The sequence below is a fragment of the Condylura cristata genome, unplaced genomic scaffold (assembly GCF_000260355.1).
Source record: "Condylura cristata isolate star-nosed mole 26May11 unplaced genomic scaffold, ConCri1.0 scaffold00016, whole genome shotgun sequence".
Lineage (NCBI taxonomy): Eukaryota > Metazoa > Chordata > Mammalia > Eulipotyphla > Talpidae > Condylura > Condylura cristata.
This window is the reverse complement of record NW_004567117.1, coordinates 40,497,580-40,519,239: the sequence shown is the minus strand read 5'-3', so window position 1 is coordinate 40,519,239 and position 21,660 is coordinate 40,497,580. Positions and strand designations below refer to the sequence as shown.

Genomic DNA, 21,660 nt, shown 5'->3' with positions numbered 1-21,660 from the left:
AAAATGCCAGAAATGCCTGTCTTTGCCAAAAGGCACCAGTTGTAATGGTCAATCAATCACGCTCTCCTAAATTCTCTCTTCCTGTTTAGTACCCTTGATATTTACACTTGTTCTATCTGAGTCACTAAAGCTTATGGTCTGCAATGTGACTAACACGCCAGGGATATTCAATAATTACCATGCACTGCATTTGTACATACATGCTTCCGCCTCCCCCGCCCGAAAATACCCAGTGCTCTCCAAACAGGGATGAAGGCAGACACTGGTGTTCATCCACAGGAAGCATAACTGTCCTTCAGAAGATTAGTTATGGCTTTGTTGATCAGACTGACCTCATCAGGCCACTGAATGAGTGTGCAGCTGCAAGATGGACAGAGTCAGCCATTGCCAGGGTTTTAGGAAGAAAAGGCTAGGAGAACCTCATCCACACTCTCTAGTGACCCAAGGGGAGCCTGTGCCCTATCCCATGCCCATCTGGTGCTGGGAACTGGTTATCTGAAACTCTTTTGGGGGTTTCCTTCAAGAAGATACTCAACTCTAAGTAAAACAAAGTAAAATGAGAGATCAGGCCAATAAGAAACAGATGAGAATATTCGCTGCTTCACCCACAGAACCAGCCTTACCCTGCTATCCAGGTAGAAAAAAATCAATGACCTCAGCAACATATGCTCCATCAAAATTTCATATCTATCTATAGTTTTTGTGCTGCCCGTGAAAAAATCAAGTCACAATAAACAAAACTCAAAAATGAATATGGAGAGTAAACTCAGAAACTGAATTTGTTGATTCAACACTTAAGAATTTTAATAAAACTGATCTAACGCTTAAGATGGAAGATAAAAACATCACTAGAAGTCATCTAGTTTAAAGTAGACTCCCTTCCATTACCTGACTGCGGATGCCTTCCTGACACCAGGCACAGTGGGTTATACAGCATTCTAGAGCTGTGATATTTAACAGACAATACTGTATCATTAAAACCATTAATTAAACATTAGAATTAGCAGATAAGCTCTGGCACTAAAGAAAAACTACTGAGTCTGAGTTCAGCCTTGCTGTGTGTCCAATAGCTCATGTTTTGTTTTGTTTTTTACCCGGCCATTCTCTTGAAGTTTCCATGCTCAAATTTTACTGAGAACACAAACTGCATTTTTAACTTACAAAGACCTTAACTTTAACTTGCAAAGGCCCTTTCCTTCCTAGCATAACCAAACATGGAACAAATAGCAATAACTTACTACGTACAAAATAAAAAAGGAGCACTCACATATTTTTGAGGTTTGTATCCCAGTGCAAATTGAAGGAGAACTGGATAGAAGTTAATTTAGCAAACACACAGCTATATACCAGCAAAAAAAATGTTGTCCAGGAGCTTAAATTAAAATTAACTGTACCATTTTCTTCCCTTTTATCCAAGCAAGCCTACTTTTGATTATGGCTTATTGTGTAGCTATTTTAAATTCTGCCTTAGCTTGTAAGCTTCTAGAGGATAAGCTCCTATGTTTTCTCAATCCCCTACAACATCTGGCTCAGTGACTTAAAACTTACCAGGTCAGTAAGAGGCTGTTGCACTGAACCATGTAAACAAAAAACCAATCACCACTGAAACCCCCCGCAAGGAGCTTCTCACAAGAACTCTCTTTAATATTCTAAACTTCATGTTTTCTGGGTTGACCTCACAACTGTTTAGGACTAGTTCATTCTTCACCCCAAAATTCATTAAAATGAATGTACGTCTCCTCCTGAGACGCACAGTGGCCGACTCCCACAGTAGCCCCACTTTTCCAAAATGCAGTTGTCTCTGGACAGACCTACCCACTGGGACTACTGATGTTTCTGCCTTAACACCTCAGCTCACACCATTAACTCGGCTTATGCTCTCCCTGACGGCAATGTTTTTTTGGTGGCTCAAATCTTCCATATTGTGTTACCAGGAAATATTCCAGTTCACACAGCCCTCCCTTTTCCAATTTACAGATTCCACTTGGGAGCTGTATAAAGTACAGAAGGTGGGATGCTGAGATCCCATGACCTGTGCAAGGCCACACAGGTAGCATTTCGTGTGGTGGTTCTCAACCCCAGCAGGAAGCAGAATCACGTGGGAAACCATGCACGTTACAGTTGCCCACTGAAACCCTGGCTTTACCCTGGAAACACTGCCTTCCAACCTATCTCTGAGCTCCCTCAGGGACGTGCTCTCAGATCTACCCAGGCACCAGGAAACTCGACGACTGCTTCCTGATTACCTCTGGAGCATAAAGTCTGCATAGCCGTGTCCTTTTAAAACCAAGTCCACAGCAATGAATAAAGAATGAGTGTCCACTGGAGAGCTCCGGAGCTGGTCAGCTACTCTATTGGTGATGAATTTATCAGGCTTGGGCAGATGCAGAAACGGCTTTATGTCGAAGACGCTCAGCCTAAATCCATCAGTGCACTTGCACAGATTCAGGTAGACCCGCAGGAGAACAACTGAATTACCATTATAAAACAGCATCCAATTTTTGCCTTATGAAAGAGAACATAAGGTTGCAATATAGCTTAGAATTCTCCACAGGGGGAGAATCAAATCCTGACAACGGAAAGCACTGTCCACAGCTGCCGCATGCTCCACCATGCTCTGATATGAATGCCAAAGCAAGAACAAGTCTTCAAATGCTCTTGAAATGTTGCCATTTGTCAGGGGAATGCTAGAGCTCCGGTCAAGTACAATAAAACAATCCCACTTGTTTCACAATCCCATTACTTCTCTGTAATTTTTCCTGTAGGAATTCATGGTAACTTACATTAAGCACAGTACGAGAGGAGAGGAGTGCTAGAATGTTCTCTGTCTGGATAGGGTATAAAACAAATGAAAAATTCCATTGAGCAGAATGCTTAAGAGCTGTATACTTTTCCCCTAGTAAGTAACATCTTGATAAAATTATTTTTAAAACAAACAGCCCTCCGGAGAGTGAATGTAATATTTAAAATTTCTTATACTTTTTATTGCTCATTAAACAAATATTTCTTGAGCACTTGGCTTTTTTACTCCAGGAGCAGTGCAAGATGTTGAGGATAAAGGTATAATTAAGACACTGGAACTAGGCCCACAGAGACCATACTGGGAGCGAGGACAGACAAGCACGCAAGATGACACTGCAGTCTGTGTCTAGCAAGGCACAGGAGTAGCTTGGGTGTCTGCGTGAGAGAGCCAAGGCTGCCGGAATATTTCACCAAGAGGAGTCTCGCACGCTGAAGAAGACCTCAAATTTACTTCCTTGGTCAATACGATCCACATCTCTTCCTTCTTGTAGAGAAGCACAACATTAACCTTCACCTTTTTGTCTTTATCTTGAGTGAATCCTTTGCATTGTCTGAAGTCAGTCCTTTATACTGTCTCTAAAGCTAGGGTTACTCACTCAAATAAACATTAGCACAAGTCAAATGATTCAGAGCACCAGGCTGAGAAGCATTTTAGTAAAGTGCCCAAGGGCCCCGAGGCAAACAAGATGTTCCACAGCCAGTCTGCACTCTCTTTACAGGAAGTTCGACATGCAAGCAGCTCATGACAGAAACCCAATTTCATTTAATGTTTTAACTTCCACACACAGCAAAATAATCTTTAAATACTTAAAACAAGTTATTCTGTGTGCCCAAACATAAATATTGTACTTAAGTGGAAGGGAAAACCCAGGGAAAGGTGAGAAGTGGCCAAAACAAGAAAACTAAGCAAGCTCTAGGAAGCTGTGTCCATTACTCCAAGTCCCCAAAAGAGCAGAGATGCTCAGGCAACGAAGGCCGGAACAACCATCCACGTTCTGACCAGGCAGTGACTGGTCACAGCAAGCTGGCTCCAGCCTCCAGCACACGCACGTGCTGATGCACAGCTCAGCTCACTTCTCCCAGGGCAGGGAACTTCATGAAGATGCGCCAGGCTACGCCTTGCCTCCATCCCCCGACAAAATGGCCAGAGGGGACTGACAACAGCATTTTCTTTATGAATCCAGAAAGTGCATGTGGATGCTGGCGGGGCCTACAGGTCAGGAGGGCTAACACGGTGCATCTCCCACCTCAACGAAGCGGCGCTCACCTGTCGGCCTTCATCAGGAGGCTGGGCGGCAGCTCCAGGAGCTGGTTGTGCTGCACGTCCAGTACTTCCACCGAGGTCCTGTCCAGCCGCTCGGGCAGCCTGGCCAGCTGGTTGTGGCCCGCCAGGAGCTTCCGGAGACTGCTGTTACAGAGCAAGCTGTGGGAAAGGGGACAGCACATGAGGCGCTTTACTTGGGGTTCGCCTGCAATAACGATGAAAGACAAGTAAAACACTTAAATTCTCTCTTCAAAAGAGAGCTCATTGAAAGCAAACTGCAAATTTATTCTAGCATAAACTCAAGCATAGAGCTGTTTATAGGTCAAAATGTTTCATACTTAAAAAAAAAATAAGGGAATATTTATGAAAAAGAATAGTTAACAGAGAAGTTCCACTTAGCAAAAGAAAAAAGAAACAAGTTTCACCAAAGTCAGCACGCTACACTGGGGCATAGGACCATCAGGGTCAAGATGGGGCCCTGGATTGCCCAAGAATGTGATGTGTGCGAGATGACATAAAGAAATTTCTCTATCCAATTAAGCTTTTACAAGTGTCAACTGAAAATGCTGTATTTTTCCTTAGTTACATTTCATAGTCATAATTAATTTTCCCTTTCCTTATTTCCCTAACTCTGTATATTTTTACTTCTGTTCAATCCTAGATTAGAGACTCCCCTGTAAAGATAATAGAAAGCATTAATTTTTTTTTTGAGCTGTAAACAGCCTTTTGAAAAGTTATGTTTCTCCTATGCGTTACCAGAGCTGCGGCAAATATGAATAGTTGCCAATCTAATGGAAATCTGCCCCTTCTGGCTGCTTCCACAGTTGCAGAGACATGGGGACTGGAAAAGTGAGGTTACGATGCATCAGGATCATCTGACGCAGTCAGAATCCATGTACTCTGCTGTCAAAGAATGAGGCTCCCTTACCTGCCTGCCGCTGGGCACACTCATGACGCCCAAAGTTGTCATGAATCACTACACATTTACAGCTAGAACTTTGGATGTCAGAACTAGACTCTCTGCTAACAAAGACACGAGCAAACTGCCTCAGTGTTGTGATACCACAAGCTGCCACCCTAACATCCCACACGCCAGACTTCGCAGGTTTGGTACCAAGGTGACAAGACAGATTACTCGGGACCATTCAGTCAATTACCACAAAGAAACAGTCACTTCAACCCAGTAATTCAGTATTTGGTTCACCAATTTTACTGTCTTCCTGGACTTGGTCTCCAATTTAAGAGTCTTAGAAGACAGAATGGGGTTAGTTTACACACACGCACACACACACACACACTTTACCTTTAAATAACTGAAAGAGGGAATAAAATCTCTACCTTGATTTTGCCAAATAAAAAGGAGATTTGATGATTTCAAGTTGAGAGCTAAATAATAATTATTTAGCTAGTTTTATTAAATTCTTTTGAAAACTAAGCATTCAAATACCTTCTTTTCCTTGCAATACATTCCACTTCTAAATGTTACTTTTCTGTTGTCAAACTCTTCCTCAAATTACTTAAAGATTCAGTATTAAATTGCTGTCTAATGAATCACTGAATATTAGATCAATAGGGATGACACAAATTTTGCAACTAAACATCATCATAAATGAGAAAAAATACCTACTGTTTTTGTCTCGTGTTTTAAAACACAAAAACTGTTCTGAAATCTTTGACAATAGAGCATTTGGGATTTCCTTTGAAAGCTGCTTGTTTAGACACCTCCCCTGTCCCCACACCCCCAAATCCTGTAATAATGCAGAGCAAATAAAAAATTAATTAACTTTGGGAAAAATTGGATGAAATATCAGTTATCCTGTGGTCAGTTAATTGCTTGTTTATGTATTTAATAGCACTGCTGTAGGCTTCTGACCCCACTGTGGGTTAAGGAGACTGGATACATAAAGAGATAAAAGAGACGGACAGAGAAGGGTAAACATTTTTTCAACAAAATTTTTCCCCATCAGTGGTTTGCTTTCATTTTTGTTACATACACGCGCGCGCGCACGCATGCACACACACACGCACACACACACGCATACACACACACTGCTGTCCACAGGGCACATCAAGAAGTTCTATTGATAGTGGTGATGGTCTATACTAGGTCACTTAAATGCTCAGTCAATATAAAACTCTAAAGTTAAAGCAGAAAGAATTTTCAAGTGGCTTGAATTTAATGGCCAAGGAACAAAGAAAAATCAACTGAATCATCTAGACACTGAAAGTGTAGCTCAAGATTTCTTTCATGGTGAATACATGTGGATAGCGTTACTCAATGGTAATAGATGTAAGGCATATATGAAATTTTAAATTTTCTAGTAGCTACATTAAAGTGAAAAAAAAAAGTAACAGCTGATTCTTGTATTTTATTTAACCTAATATAGCCGATATATTCTTTTAACATGTAATTAATATGCAACATTATGAGCTATTTCTCCCTATTTTACACTTCAGAACTTCTCACTGAGGACTAGTCCTTCAAGTATTCGACAGCCCAGTGGCTCGTGGCTGGTGGTCATTGCATTGGAGAGTCCACTCTTAACACATTTTACTAGGCTTTCCAAGCACATCCATTCCACAGCCTTGTACTAGACAAGAAAACAGAGGAGTATGGGTATATTCCTTTAAAGATGAGGTCTCTATGGTAAAATTTACTCCCAAATAGTGATATATTTCTATAATATTTTCCTGGACGCTTTTGACTACATAGTTAAAAACAACTGACTTTTCTCTACTCAGTAATTGGCTGAGAATAGTGGAAACAGCCAAACCTGAATTGTGGCAGGTTCTAACCAGAGTGGTACATGGGCATAAATTAATAAAGGGGATAAAATATAAAATTCAGTTCCTCCATCATATCGGACACATTTCAGATGTTTGGCAGCTGCACTCTGAGCTAGTGGATGCCGTGGTGGGCAGCACAGAGACAGCCCATCTCTATTATCACAGAAGGTTCTGCACCACTCTTGGTTACTCCCGAGGCCTGGTCACTGAAAAGCCCAATAACGTGATGTGCCACAGTGAGTCAACTCGAAACTGTTTGTACTTATGACACTAGGCACTACCACACAGCTCTTGCAAACATTGTGCCGTCATGGTGAAGTCTGTGAGATAAAAAAACAGCCCACCTGAATGCAAACTAGTACAACCACTATGGAAAAATGTTTGGAGGTTCCTCAAACTGCTAAACATGGAGCTTCCCTATGACCCAGCAATCCCACTCCTAGGTATCTACCCAAAAGACACAAAAACACTGATTGAAAAAGATACTTGTACCCCCATGTTTATTGCTGCTTTATTTACAATTGGAAAAACATGGAAGCAGCCCAGATGCCCAAAAGTAGATGACTGGATTAGAAAGATGTGGTACATATATACAATGGAATATTACTCAGCAACCAAAAAAGAGAAACACATGTCTTTTGCAGCCACTTGGATGGAGCTGGAAAAGATCATGCTTAGTGAGATAAGCCAGAAAGAGAAAGAAAAATACCGGATGATTTCACTCGTAGCAGGAGTATAATGGACTAGGCGAGAAAATAACAAAAATAATGAACAACCATATACCAGAGACATTTTGTGGGGGTGGAGTGCGGAATGGGATCAACAACGGGGAGGGGGGGGAAGGGAGGGAAATGCACGGGACTATGGTGGTGGCACAGGGGTGATTTGGTGATGGGAAACCCGCGGGTATTACAATCAAGATGGGGGAAAAAATGTGCAAAATGATGTAAAAATAAACTTTTGTAATAAAAAAAAAAAAAAAACAAAACAGCCCACCTAAGAGAGAAAGTGAGGGGAGCTCTTGGACCTTCTACTCCAAGTATCACGGTAAGAAAAAAATGAATCTAGTTTGCACTGTCTAGATTTAATGATCTTCTAAGCTTTGTTTTTTTCAAAGTTATGTTCAAGGAAAACCAACAATTATTTGTGGGTAAAATAGACACGTAAGGCCAATGGACAGAAATGGAGGATTATGGAAGGATTAAGACTGCAGAGGCAAACCAATCACATGGCTTCCTGGGTGTTCAAATATTTCTTTTGGCTCATTTTAAAATTTCCACCAAGTTCCCCCGCATGGCTGGCTCTGGCTGAGAGTCAAAGTCTTACTCTTCTCTTCACTGTAGGAAGAAAGTCTGTAGCCATGTGAGGTGAAAGATACTAAAAAAATGTTTGAAAACATTCTTTTAATGGCTCATAATAAGGTAGATACTAGAATAGCAATTTGTAAATTGCTGATCTAATCTGAGATTCTTTCAAATGACCTGCAATACTCACCGTGCGGGAAGCTCGCATATTTGATTATGAGCAATATCCAAAACTTCCAGCTTTCGGCTTTCACATACCCACTCAGGCACATTTTCCAAACGGTTCCTGAATATGAGAATATACAATTTTTTTAATTAGAGTTAGGCCTAAAATATGGTTCAAAATGCAAGATAATTGCAGAGAATATATTTCAAGTGAAATGCCAAAGCACAACGAGCAAAAAGCAAAAGGCTACGTGCTTCACTTTAACCTACAAGCATATTAAATTGTGGGCAGGAATAAGAAGCAAGAAAAAGTAGGAGTGGATGTAGTTACACCATCTCTTACGTTAACAAAGTCTGACTCCCAGAATTGCTAACCTGAAAAGTCCAGAAGCAAGCAAATGTTATGGCCATAATTTTTGAAGAAGATGAACAATTTCATGAATATATGACAATTGGGATAGGGACTTTATTAGAGCAAAAGCAAAATAATTTCGATGTTAGGGTGGAGGCATTTATGTGATTTAAACATTTGATTTTCTGATTTTGCTACTATAACAAGTTTTCAATGAAAGTACAGAGAAAATGGCATCATTTTTTGCATAGCAGTTATATAGGTACATCCTATTCTGGCTGTGAAACCCTAAGGACCGATATAATTATCTATTTTGCAGTAGTTAACCCCTAAAACATTTCAGCAAGATAGGAGAGTGAAAGTACTCAACCAGTATAAGCTACCGCAATATATAACAAAGTGATTTTTAAAATCCCTGAACCTTCGAACTCGAATGCCTCTGAGGACCTGGTGGACACTACGGTGAATGACAATTCAGTTCTTGCAGACAACACTACACAAAGGGAGAATCACGGTTTTTTAAAGAGAAAGATTATAGTTTGGAAGGTAGATGAGGCAAAGTACACTATAGTGAAGACTCTGAACAGGAGAGTCACAAAAGAAAGATGAATAGTATTTAAGTGGCATAATTCAAGTATAAGAAGATACAAAAGCTTCTAAGCCAACTTCACTTAAGAGTTTCAAGGAGAGCCGTTTGTCAATTACATTCTACAAATAAAAGAGGTTCACCATATGTCAACTTTCTGAAATAAATCTGTTCCAAATTATCTATACACACTCAGGTAAGCAAACCCCATTCTTATACTGTTCTCATTTAAAGATTGTAGATGACATTTAAGATTGATAGGAAAAAAACCAAAATAGGAACTTGAATCAAGTAATGCCAGACGTCAAGTTTCATTCAACAAAACTAACATGAATTAAGAAGATTAACTCATAAAGGACTTTATAATTACAAATTTCTAATAAAATTATAATTGTAGTAATTCTTGCAATAAATTCTGGACATACTCTTACATAGCTATGACCGAATATACTGTTAAAACAGCTCTCTGTCTGTAGGCCCTCGTGACTAAACTCAATTCTGTACCTGAAACATCACACAGCAGCCTTGGTCAAAGCAGGTGACTATTAAACACCGCAGATGCCACACACTGACAGCTGAGCTGTCACTCGTGAGGGCCGTGTCCCCGTGGGCCACAGTTACTCAGGAAATTCAGGCTATTTCCTTCGAAATTACTTTCAAAGTGAACTTCAATTCTAGTGGGTTGAGATTACTAAAGTTTACATGTATAGACACATGCTTTGTGCCTTTAGGAAAAAGTCCACTGCAGTATTTGTGGAAACTGGAATAAGCCCATAACTAAGAACGTGACATGGTCAGACTATCCACAGTTGCTGGGGAAAATGAAAGGATGTAGAGAAATCCTACGTCAGCAGCAGGTTTACTGACTGTTTTGGAAGGGTTCTTAGCAAAGGGGTGGATGTGCACAATAACAAAGAGGTAGAAGGAAAGAACTGTAGGATAATTTATATTTTTAAGCATTTCAGGTAAAACCCTAAAGATACGGTCAATACAAGGAATTACTGACACCCCAGCCATACATTTCTCACTCACTGATCTTTCAAGGCCAAATCTGGCGCTCGGATTGGTGCTTACTCTGACCGCTTGATTCTTCTGATTAAACTATAGTATACAAGTAGTATTTCAACTGACAGATACTTACATCCATTTTGAGAGGATAACTACAAATGACTGAACTGTACTACTTACCTTCAAAGTAAATAAGAAAAGGCTTTTATACAAAAAGCTGACAGAGTTTATAACTTTCAGGCAGACTCGAAAGAGTATTCTAGATTTGGCCTCTTACCTTGAGACATCCACGTAGGATAGAAAATTTGGAACTGGGTAAACATCAAGTTGAGCGAGTTCTAGGAGGGGGGAAATCAGAAAAACATTACAATTCAAGTGACACAGAGACTCTTTTTAGATGCAGAATATCATCACTGTGCTTTATTCTCCATTGTTTGTTTAGCGTAGGAAGCACAATGCATCCATTTGTTAACTTTCAAACTACAGGAAAGTACAGAGAACTTCTAATTTTATCACAAGATCTTATTCAGAGACTGAAATAAATCATTCATTCTACTTTCCACCTCTTTCCAGCCATGTCCTGTTCGGCATGCTAAGTTTTATCTCAAAAATTAACCGAATAAACACTGTGATTTTCAACTTCCTGCTTTCTGCCATAAAACCAAATGCAGCCGATCTTTGCCCTTTTTACTCTACCAAACCAGCCTGCCTGAGAATCACAAATGGCTTCCTCTACTTACATCTGAAAATTCCTTCTTAAAACTGAATGAATTGTGATTCGACCATCCTTGAGAGCTGTGTGTCCTGGAGTAGTTTCTTCTGCTTCTCTAACATAAGTAGTTCACAGCATCAGGGCCTCTCTGGTCACCGCTCTAATGCCAGCTAGCACAAAGAGTCTGCAAGCTACTCTGGGTACCAGCTCTGTCTCCTAGCTACCTTACTTCCCTGGTTTCCAGTATCGCCTCTAAGACGAGCCTTAAATCATCAGTCCACATGGAGACCATTACAGAAACCTGGAGTGGGGGTACTGTGTGCCCCCCACAAGGCCCTGTGCGCTGTGCAGGGCCTTGGCGCCAGCAGCCTATAGTATCACTTCCCGGTAGGACGCTTCACTGGCTCTCTAGAGTTTACAATGCTGGCTTCCAAGATGCACCATCTGACTCCAAGCTATGCATCCCAGAATCACTGATCACTCTCCAGCAGCCACCTAGAAGTTCAGAATTCCCTCTCTTTTCCCATCTGCCAAACAAACCCCGTTCAAATTATTTTCCTCTCAACACTTTCTTCATGGCTCCTGGCTATGCAAATCCTTTAACCCTTCAGTGATCTCTAGCTTCTTGAGGTTTTGCTTGTTTCTGCAATGAGATGACAGTGAAGCCATTTTTCAAAAATCCCTTATTCTGGGGAAAGGGGTGAGAACAAAGGTGAGGGAGTACAGAAGACAATGGGGATAGACTGTGGTGTCTTGGTGGTGGTGTGTTACAGTAACAGCTTCTGAAGGGGGAGACCCTGTATTACTAAACACAGACAGCTCTATTATGTTACTTCAATAAAATAAAAATCCCTTGTCTTCTAGAACTCATGTACCACGCTGTGCTGAAAGTCCCCGATAGTCATTTGTTTAACTTCTAATAACTATTTGTGCAGTATTCCAAGTGCAGAATATTGAAAGCTTCACTTTAACAAACATATGCCCATACGACCTCTTCATTTTCTACAACTACCAAGATTGCCCAGTTCTGAGGACGAGATCTCATTCAGTGATTGAGAGGCTTCCTATGTGGTATCCCCGAGGGTGTGAATTCAGGGTTCTCCTAACGTGAGTTTCTTTGTTAACAGGACATGAAGTCTGAGGCCATGAATGGAATTCAAAGCAGTTATTCCCTTCGCTTCCACTCTCCAGTACTGAGGCTCCCAATTCACTGTCCTAGCAAGGCAGCCAGAGAGAGCTCATCCTTACCTCCTCCAAGCAGAGGAGCCAACTCAAAGTATGTGTAACTTAGCTAGCTATCATGATACCAGAAACACACGTTAGGATATTTAAAATCTTCCCTTTTGATTCCTTTAAGTACCAAACCAACCTTCTTTTATGATTATTATCTTTGCAAAATGTGATACTTATTAAATTTGAGGGAAGAAAAATTAAAGCGAGGCAGAGATGATGACGCTGGGTCATTTCTTGCAACCAAAGGAAATGGGAGGCGGCCTCTGTTCGTACCATTAGACGAGGCGTAGAGCGCTTTGAGGAAATAGCCACAGATGCTCAGTGTCACCAGCTGATTCCTCTCACAGTGCAGAACTTCGATGTTGTTGAAAATCATAGCATCTAGATCAGTAAGCTTATTGTCGCGCAGATCAAGTTGAGTGACATGCTGCAGAAAGTCCACTTCATCTGCTTCGAGCTTCCGAATTACATTCAGTCTTGAGGGGGAAATGACAGAATGGGATATCAATAAAATAAAGTAAAAATCCCTCGTCTTCTAGTACTCATGTACTGCATTGCACATAAAGTACTTGTTAGTTATTTGTTTAACTTGTAATAAATATTTGTGCAACATTCCGTTTGCAGAGAATTGCAATCAAACAACATATGCCCATATGACCTCTTCTTTTTTAAAGACCTACCATGATTTCCCAGTTCTGAAGGAGAGATCTCATTAAGTGACAAAGGCTCTTCCTTTGTGGTGTCCCTGAAGGTGTAAAGTTTATATATAATTTTCTGCAGTGTTATAAATAAGCAGCCACAGCCAAATATGATGAAGTGCAAGCAGGACTCAAGTCTTGCTACAGTATAGTTATCCGTGACTTCTTTAATTTCAGCATCTGGTCTTGCCTACCTGACCAGATTTTCTGGCTATTTTTAGCTGTAACTCCATCAAGTCCACCTAACCTTGATAGGATATTCTGGAACATAATTTAGATCACTAAGGCTGGAAGAAAAGTACACAGACATTGATGTGCACCTTAACTCAAGAGGGAAAAAAATCCACTTATTTATCTCCAAAGAATTTGTTGAAAAGAACACAAGAAATAAAACCCAGAACCCATCTACGGTGAATACTGACTAAAAGAAAGAGAATGAGCAAGCAGCCACGTAGGACAAAGTAGGTAAAGGGGGTGGGGGTGTGGGCTAGGGACCCACATATGCAAATATCTGGATTTCTAGCTGGTTCACAGTCCAGGAGTAATTATGGAACGATCTCCATCTTTAAAATATTCCTTGTAGGGGCTAAGTGCAGAAAATACTGAAATCTGACATCCGGGATTCACTGAGAAGTCATCACGTGAGGGAGGATGATGGGGTCAACAAGTCCTGGCCAGGAAAGGTCACAGGGGAAACTGGCGGAACCCCACTTTGGGCGCTGCCTGCCTGATCGCTGCCCAGACAGACGTGAGTCTGTGGTGGGGACGAGACATCGAGTCAAGACACATTTTGCCACAAAGGGAAGAAGGACGAAAAACTAGTTTCCATCTATTCGCTAGTTTGCAGTCTATACCTAAGTCGCTGACAAGCTGATAAAGCCCTTGACTTCCGGCCTCTCCCGGCAAAGTCAGCAGAGGGCTGAAATCGCGGACGAGGCTCGCGGGGGGCAGGCGGAGGCCGAGCCTGGGAAGACACCCGCGGGTCTTGGCAGGAAATGCCCGCCCGCGGGAAATGTCAAGGCACCGGCCAGAGTGATCAACACCAGCAGTCTAAGGCCGCAGGACGCAGCGATGGCTGATGGGAAACAAACAGCCAGGACCTACCGGCAGCTGGTGGCCGCTTCAGCTGTCTCCAAGGACTGTATTTTACTACTTATTTACTTCATGTTGTAAGATTAAAAAACCGGCCACAACCTGGCAATTTGACTATTTCCAAATGCTCACTACATTATCAGACTGTGTACACAGAATAAGGAAGAAAGGCAAATCTTATTTTGGATACAACAGACCACAGGGATTGAAAAAGCCCCATTTTCTCCCCAGTCTACATGTTAAATTACTGTCGTGGGGTGGCACCATTATTATCCCCTCTTGAAACAGCTCCCCAACAACTTCATTGTATTAACACTAAAGTAATTAAAAGGTTGGTTTAATGAGGAGACAAAAGAAAAATAATCTACAGTAACAGGAAAGTTCAAGTTCCCACTGTTCGATTTAGTCAAGTCTCATCAGGACTCAAAGGTAAAAATACAGTTTCACACAATAATGTAACTACTTAGAAGCAAGATGTGGTTAAAATTTCCTTCCAATACTCCTCCCAGCTGGCTGAACCCATTTATTTCATAAATATCCGCTGAGCAGTTTTCTTCTTGAGGAGGGGCAGTAAGATCGCTATCTGCTCTTGCTGGCTTCTCAGGATTTGGCACCTGTGACTTTGAGCCACTCACTCAGTTCTTGTTATGTTTAATTCTGATCTATAAAATGGGGGTCACACTTTCAGCACAGCAAGGTGGCTGAGAAATCGAGTGAACTTACGTGCTGGCGCTTCGCCAGCAGGGAAGGACTTTGTGAAGAGGGCTGCAGCTTTGTGTCCATAAGAGATGACTAAAACAGTATCTCCACCCTGTCTGTCACTCAGTTTAGTGATATGTGAGGGGAACCACATCTGCTGCAAAATATGAAGAATAATGGCTACAAGTATGTGGAGAGTGCCGTAAGTGATGTGCGGAAGAGAATGATGCAGAAAGTGCTTCAGGAGGGGAAGCACGTGACTTGCGGCCCGAGGGCCGGCAAAACTCGACAGGCACTCACAGGAGAGGAAGAAGAGCAGCATGGAGGCGTTATGCAGTGAGAGTACGAAATCTCATGCCCTCAGGAGGAGTGAGACTATGGCTACAGAACAGGTCAGTCAGTACTTAGCAAGTACTGTGCCTACTGAGTGCTAACACTACGTGCTAACATCCTACGAGGCCTGAGAATGAGTCAGAGAGCTGCTTCCCAGATAAGCTATGGTGGAGACCTACTTCCTACACTGATAACGCACCACAGCATGGAGAGTGTTCGCACTGCACGCACGCATCCAGCGCACAGCTCACACCACAGGGGCAAGCTCTCCAGCAGTGAGTCTACTCCGGGTCCACAGAAGTGAATCTCTCTGGATGCTGAGGCAAAGACAAACCACTCTTAGTTTTCAAAATTCTTAGTCTTAACTTCTCTCTCTGTGTGTATCTCATTGTGGGGAAGTAGCCAGTAACTGGTGTGTCAGCATGGGTTGGAGGACAGAACTTCGAGTGGCTCTGAGCTAGAGCCTCTTCCTCAAGGGAGCTCCAGGCTGGTGGCTGACGCCAGGTGCAGAGATTGAGTGCCTTGATCCAAGAACTGAAGGCTTCAGGCAAGACTGCTTGCTTGAGAGGCACAAACAGAAGCAGATGGCTCACTGGGAGGTGACAGCAATAATGAGAAGGATGAGGAAGGCCCAAAGAGAAAAACCAGCGTGAAAGAACAGTTGAAAGTTGTGTCTGGATAAGCCAGTAAAGCGATATTGCAAACAGGGGCTGGGAAGACCGGTGGAACTGAAAGGAGTTAAGCTGTTTTACATGTATTTCATTAAGTGTGTCTGTGGGGAAAACCAAAGTGCACTTAACCTGCCTGAGCTGAAGTGGAACTCATCCCAAGGAGAGAAGTGGGAGAGAAAGGCTGAGGGCACTCATCCCAGAGGTGAAAGAGGAAGCCCCCTACGAGGGGGCAAGAAACAGAGAGAGAAGTGACCAGGGAGAGCAGGACAATGGCCACACTCTGGACAGAGAAGTGGAGAAGGAAGAATTACTATGCCGGAGAAGGAACATCATTCTCAAAGAGCATCCATGTAAAGCCAGTAAGAGTAAAAGACAAATGACGACTTTTAATCTAACATTTCCATCTGGAGCCTTTGCTTAGAGAAATGAAGTGGAAGTCCTGTAGATCATTCAGCCACCTTAAGCACAAATGTTAAGGCAGAAGCACCAGCAGCTCTGGCCAGGCTCTCCTCGGGCAGTGGGTGCAGCGAGGCGGCCTCCACGCACTCTCACTCAACACACAGTGTGTCTGAGTCTACGCTCTATGTAAATATCCTCCAGGTGATCTAAAGAGACTCCAGTACTGGGAAACTGGAGAGTTTACAAAGCTGCTCCTAAGAAGTTCCTTCTGGATATACCAGAGTGATCGATTTGCAAGCTAATTCAGATCAAGAGAAGAATATCTTCTTATACTCCTCTTACACTGTGACCGGCGGTCTGTGTGACCCACTGTTGCACAGGGAGATCAATGAATAAAGTAGGGCTTAAGTTGTGGAATGAGTTGCTCTAAACCCAAGTGGCTCACTCAGAAGCAAATGTAAACGTATTAGGAAGAAAGTTAACAAGGAAAACTAGTTCCCTGACCTGTCACATTCCAAAAAGTTTTCAAAGTCAGGTAAATTATAACCATTCACACCGCTGAAGAAAGAATTGAAGGTCTGCAAATTGCAAACACTTCCCGAGTGTGAACGTCTCTCCTGCTTTATTCTGAAGAGTGGAGAAGCCTAGCAGTTCTTGGTGAATGCAGAATGGATGGATTTCCTCGGCCAAACCACACAGAAGATGATGTTACGTGATTAGATGAACCAGACACACCTGGATGAGGATCTGGAGTCATCACCAGAGAAGACAGGTAGTAAGTGGAGGAAAGGACCACCTGCGACAGAGAGGCGAACAGATGCTAATGAGGCCAGCTGAACAAGCTCCGGGTTCCAGGAGCAGAAGAGTCCTCAGTCAGGTGATAGTAAGAAACGTAATGCTTACTGCGAGTGCGAAGCGTTTTAACTCCATTCATACTGAAACACTATGAATTAGGGTGTGCTATTAACTGTAATTTAGAAGTAAGAAACCGACCGCACAGACACGAAAATCTCTCTGCCCAGATTTAACGTGCTTAGTGAGTGTCTTCGACATGTCTCATAGCTGACAAGCATCCAGTGAGGCAAGTTAGTGTTATGGCCCAAGAGCCACAGTTCGCTGTAAGAACTGAAACCCGTGACAGACAGCTTTCCTGAGCTGAGAAAAATATCTATTTTGTTCTCAATTATATGGTTTGTTCACCTTAAATAATTCTTGAATTGATGGGCCTATCGAATCAAGCAAATTAAAACTTGATTCAAGCTTACAAAATAAAATTAAGGCCTTACGATATATGAAAATGATTTTTAAATAGGTGTCAGGTGTGTGCCAAACCTAATATATCGCTCACTGTTCTTTCTCTGGGAAGAAACAGAAAATCAGGCCTAACTACAACCCACCGGGCTGCTGTCGTCGGCAGGAGAGTATCACCCAAGGGCCATGACCCACCCTCAGCACAAGCCAGCCATCAGAGGGAACATAGTTCTTAAAAGTGGTCACCTCAGGTCCACATGTTTGACGTGAGGCATCTTCCTCAAAGCCTGTAGCCGAAGGGTCTCCATGCAGTTCCCGCTCATGCACAGTCTGTCCACACCAGGCAGCTTCTCCAGCACCTCCGGAATGTCGGTGAATTCATTGAAAGAAAGACCAAGATAACTAAGCTGATGCATGTTCTCCAACTCAGCAGGAAGGGCCCGGAGGAAGTTTCCATCCAACAAAAATGTCTGTAAGCTATCAAAGAAAACAGAAGAATTACAGAGAGAACACGTGAACTGTACGCCCTATTATCAGCATACATGTCCCACAAATATAGATCATATTTATAGAAAAACAATATTCTATCCCTTGCAAAGTGCTTAAGGGCCTGAAGCAGTAATGCACTAGGGAGGTAAACCAGAGATAAGCATCTTAATCTTTTATTGAAAACAAAAATTATGACCAATTTCCCAACTTGGAAAGGCATAAAGGGAGCTAACTGCAAACTGAATCAGCCACATACCCATCTTTCACTCTTAATATAAAAAAAAAGTTTACTTTTGCCTTAGAATTCAATATAATTCAGAAAACAAGAGTGTAATCAATCGTCCCCCCCATGTTCAGTCACGCTCATCTGTAGGGACCTTCAGTTTGGAACAAGATTGTTTAATTTCTTGTAAGATTCTAGTGAGTATGAAAGCTCACAGAGGAACCTTGACAGACCACAGAGAGCATGACTTCTCAATCGGGGCCAACAGTTACATCACTAACCTAACAAGTAACTGGTCTTAAGTGGTTGAGACCCCAGGGCTGCTTCGGGGTCGGGGGAGATTCTGGGGGATGCTCCGGTACTCACTTGTGCATCACACCCACAGCTGCCGGGACGGCTCCCAGGGCGTTGCAGGACACGTTCAGCTCCGTCAGAGTGGGGATGTTGCAGACCGCTAATGGGAAGTCCCCTAAATGATTATTGGAAAGGTTAAGACTCTTCAACTTGCTGAACCTATTACACAAAAGGAAAGAGAGGACAGTGGTCACCGATGAATACCAACACGTCGATTCAGCAGAGCCTTAGAGACCGTCCAGCCCAGCCCCCACATCCAGCTGAGGAGGGAGTGGAGCCCTCAGACCTCTTAGTGAACAGCTGAGCATCTCCTGTCAGCTAGTGTTGCACCTAAAACAGAAACACTGAAAACAAACAAAACTGTCGTTCTAAAATACGTTGAGTACTGGAGAAGTGAGTTCTGCTGGAGTCACCGCTCAGCTTGCCTCACTCAGCCAGCTTAATTAGGGACCTCTACCTGGTAAGGGAGGGGAAGCAAAGAACAACAGTCTGACCTAGCTCTTCTGGATATTTGTTACCCCAGAGGAGTGAAAAACTTTTCTGCTTTGAAAAGTTTACCCACTGGTGGCTCAGTGGGTAAAGGTGCTCAGCAGCTCTTTGAAGCTATCTGCAGCTGTTGCAACGTGAGTTCGATCCCCAGCCAGGGAGTGACACACAGGGTGTAACAGCAGACCTCTCCTGTCTCCCCACTGCTCCCCTCAGCAGTGTATCTCAGTACATCTGCCTGTTCTGCTCCCCACTGTCTCTGGTAAATCTGCTCACCCCCCCCCTCTGGCCTGTACCCCAGTTCTTGTATGCATAAGTAAATTGAATCTTAAAAACAACAAAAAACTTTTCTGCTTCATTTCTCTCAAATTCAAACGTGAAATTATAAAAATGTGACAATTTATCAAAATGACACTCTTGGGCCCTCCATGGTGGTGCAGTGGGTTAAAGCGTAGCTGCATCCCAGTACCGGTTCGATCCCCTGCACTGGAGGTGACCCACATGGTGCAGCAGACCTCTCCTGACCCGCCCACTGCTCCCCTCATTGGTGTACTTCATCCATCTGCCTGTTCTGCTCCTCCCACTGTCTCTGGTGAATCCTCTCACCTTCTACACCTCTAGCCTGAACCCTAGTTCTGTATGTACAAATAAATCTTAGGGAATAAAAAAAACAAAAACCCGATACTCTCTAGGATTTTATGTTCCACATTTAAGCAGCAGTCACCATTCATCAGTCTTAGTCTGGTACTGGACACTGCAAAACACTCCATCACTTTCTGGCATTTTCCTCACTGTGCTGCTGATTTCTCTCTAAACATTCCCCCTGCATTTCCTTCCTTTCTATCAGCTCTTTTCTACTGCAGAGTTAAATATCCCTCACAGGTCTGCTTTTTGTCCACTCCCTTTCTCCTCTACATTGTCCTTGGTGGTCACTTTCTTGTTCATGGGTCAGAAAATTCACCACACACCATTTCATCACTCCTGGGCTACCTACATCTCCAGTTCAAAATGAAACAACTTTATCCCAGTCCATCACTTCCTTCTGTTAAGTTTTTGTTGATAACGCTTTTCTCAGCTGTCCAAGCAACTAAAGAAGTCAGTTTTACTCCTCTGTGCACTGCCAACCTGCACGAGATGCGAGTCAGATCAGTTACTGCGCCAGGCTAAGGCACTGAAGAGCCGGCCACACGTGCCAGAGAGCACACACTATGCTCAGGACAACACACCCAAAGTCAGTCCAGTTCAACCTCGACAGCGTTAGCAGACACTGTCATGGGACATTACATTTTACAGAACAACCGCTCAAACTTATTCTAAATAGCTACATAAAAAGCTGACAGTGGGCCTCTGGAAGCCTTACCTTGGCTTTCTATAAAAGCCGTTTTCTTGGACAGTGGAGTACAGAGCTATATATCATTTTAAGTTTTTACAAAAATGATTTAAGAAGAAATTGCAGCTAAACCTGAACATAATTATTTTTATTGTATATTTCACCATTTGACTCATTAGGCCTCTTACAACAGAAAACACTTACCTATATAAAACAAACTAAAATTACAGGACCTTCTATTCTAAATTAAGCCAAATATTAAAAGATTTATAAAAATACATAACAGCTTGCTTTTTAAAATTTGTTTTAGAGATTATTTTTCCACAAAAAGTATGTTACCACAAATGGACTTACTGTTTTTTTTAATGAATTAATGTTAAAATATTTCTGCTTAAATTTTTCATCTATTAAATATCAGTACATCTAATCTACAGAAGCTGCTTAGGGTCCTCAATTTTGAGATGACAAAGGAGCCTTGAAATAAGGCTGCCAGGTAAAATATAGGACACAGCCGTTTAAACAGGCCAAATGTTCAGAAAGAGTCCGACACAAATATTGTGTAGGAGACACTTCAACTTTTAAAAGTTATCTTTTATTTTCCTAAAATACAAATTTAACTAGATGCCTTAGAATTTTTCTGCTAAATCTGGCAGCCCCATTCTGAAAAAGTGGAAACTGCCATTTTGAGTCCAGACAAAAAAAGGACCCTATTTTTTAGATATGTTTCCTCATTTGGTAGAACCGGCGACAGTTTTAAAATATATGTGCAGTTACATTTAACTTCAAAGAAAACGAAGCACCAGTTGCCAGTGGTCCAACTCTCCTGGCATCTGACACACCCACGCAGGAGGGGACGTGCCTGTGTGGCACCTCCTCTGACCTGCACACAGTACTTTCCCGAGCCAGGGGGCTGCTGGGAAGGGGGCGGAGTTAGGCAGCCATCTTGTGAGGCTCTACAAGGAAATAACGCAGGTGCGCTTGCTTTCTTATTCCCACTGCTACTGTGGAACAGCAGCTGCCTACCAGCGAGTTGGGTGTTGGGTCTTTGCCCCTCCACAGTGAGACGGAGGAACCTCAGACGTCAGCAGTAGACCTCGGCTGCAGCCTGCAAGCTTCTAGAGTTGCAGCTCTACCTTGAGCTATCAATGGACAATTGCACCTTCTCCCTCTACTTTGCTAGTTCTCCTTCTTCCTATACCCTTTTAGTTAGAATAACTTTTTTTTCTTCTGTACTGCACCAAGTCCTCTTGGTTTGTTTTGGTTTGTTGTTGGAGAGTGGGTGGCTGGACCTATAACAATCAAGAAAGGTGATTCCCCTGGTGACAATTTTTAGAAACTTTACCAGTAACAGTTCATCTAGGAAGGAAACAGACCCTGTGACATTATCCATCAGGGCGGGGAAAGGGAAAAAAAAAAAAAAAA

General features: G+C 42.5%; 1 protein-coding gene across 1 annotated transcript in view; it reads right to left on the bottom strand.

Moving 5' to 3' along the window:
• PHLPP1 (PH domain and leucine rich repeat protein phosphatase 1) overlaps nucleotides 1-21,660 on the bottom strand; it is a 238,911-nt gene that overhangs the window by 28,053 nt on the left and 189,198 nt on the right. The window contains exons 7-12 of the mRNA XM_012725795.1: nucleotides 18,435-18,581; nucleotides 17,603-17,833; nucleotides 12,487-12,689; nucleotides 10,546-10,606; nucleotides 8,348-8,443; nucleotides 4,070-4,225 (exon numbers count right to left, since the gene is read on the bottom strand). Of these exons, the coding sequence (XP_012581249.1) occupies nucleotides 4,070-4,225; nucleotides 8,348-8,443; nucleotides 10,546-10,606; nucleotides 12,487-12,689; nucleotides 17,603-17,833; nucleotides 18,435-18,581 (894 nt within the window). The remainder of the gene's footprint in view (nucleotides 1-4,069; nucleotides 4,226-8,347; nucleotides 8,444-10,545; nucleotides 10,607-12,486; nucleotides 12,690-17,602; nucleotides 17,834-18,434; nucleotides 18,582-21,660) is intronic.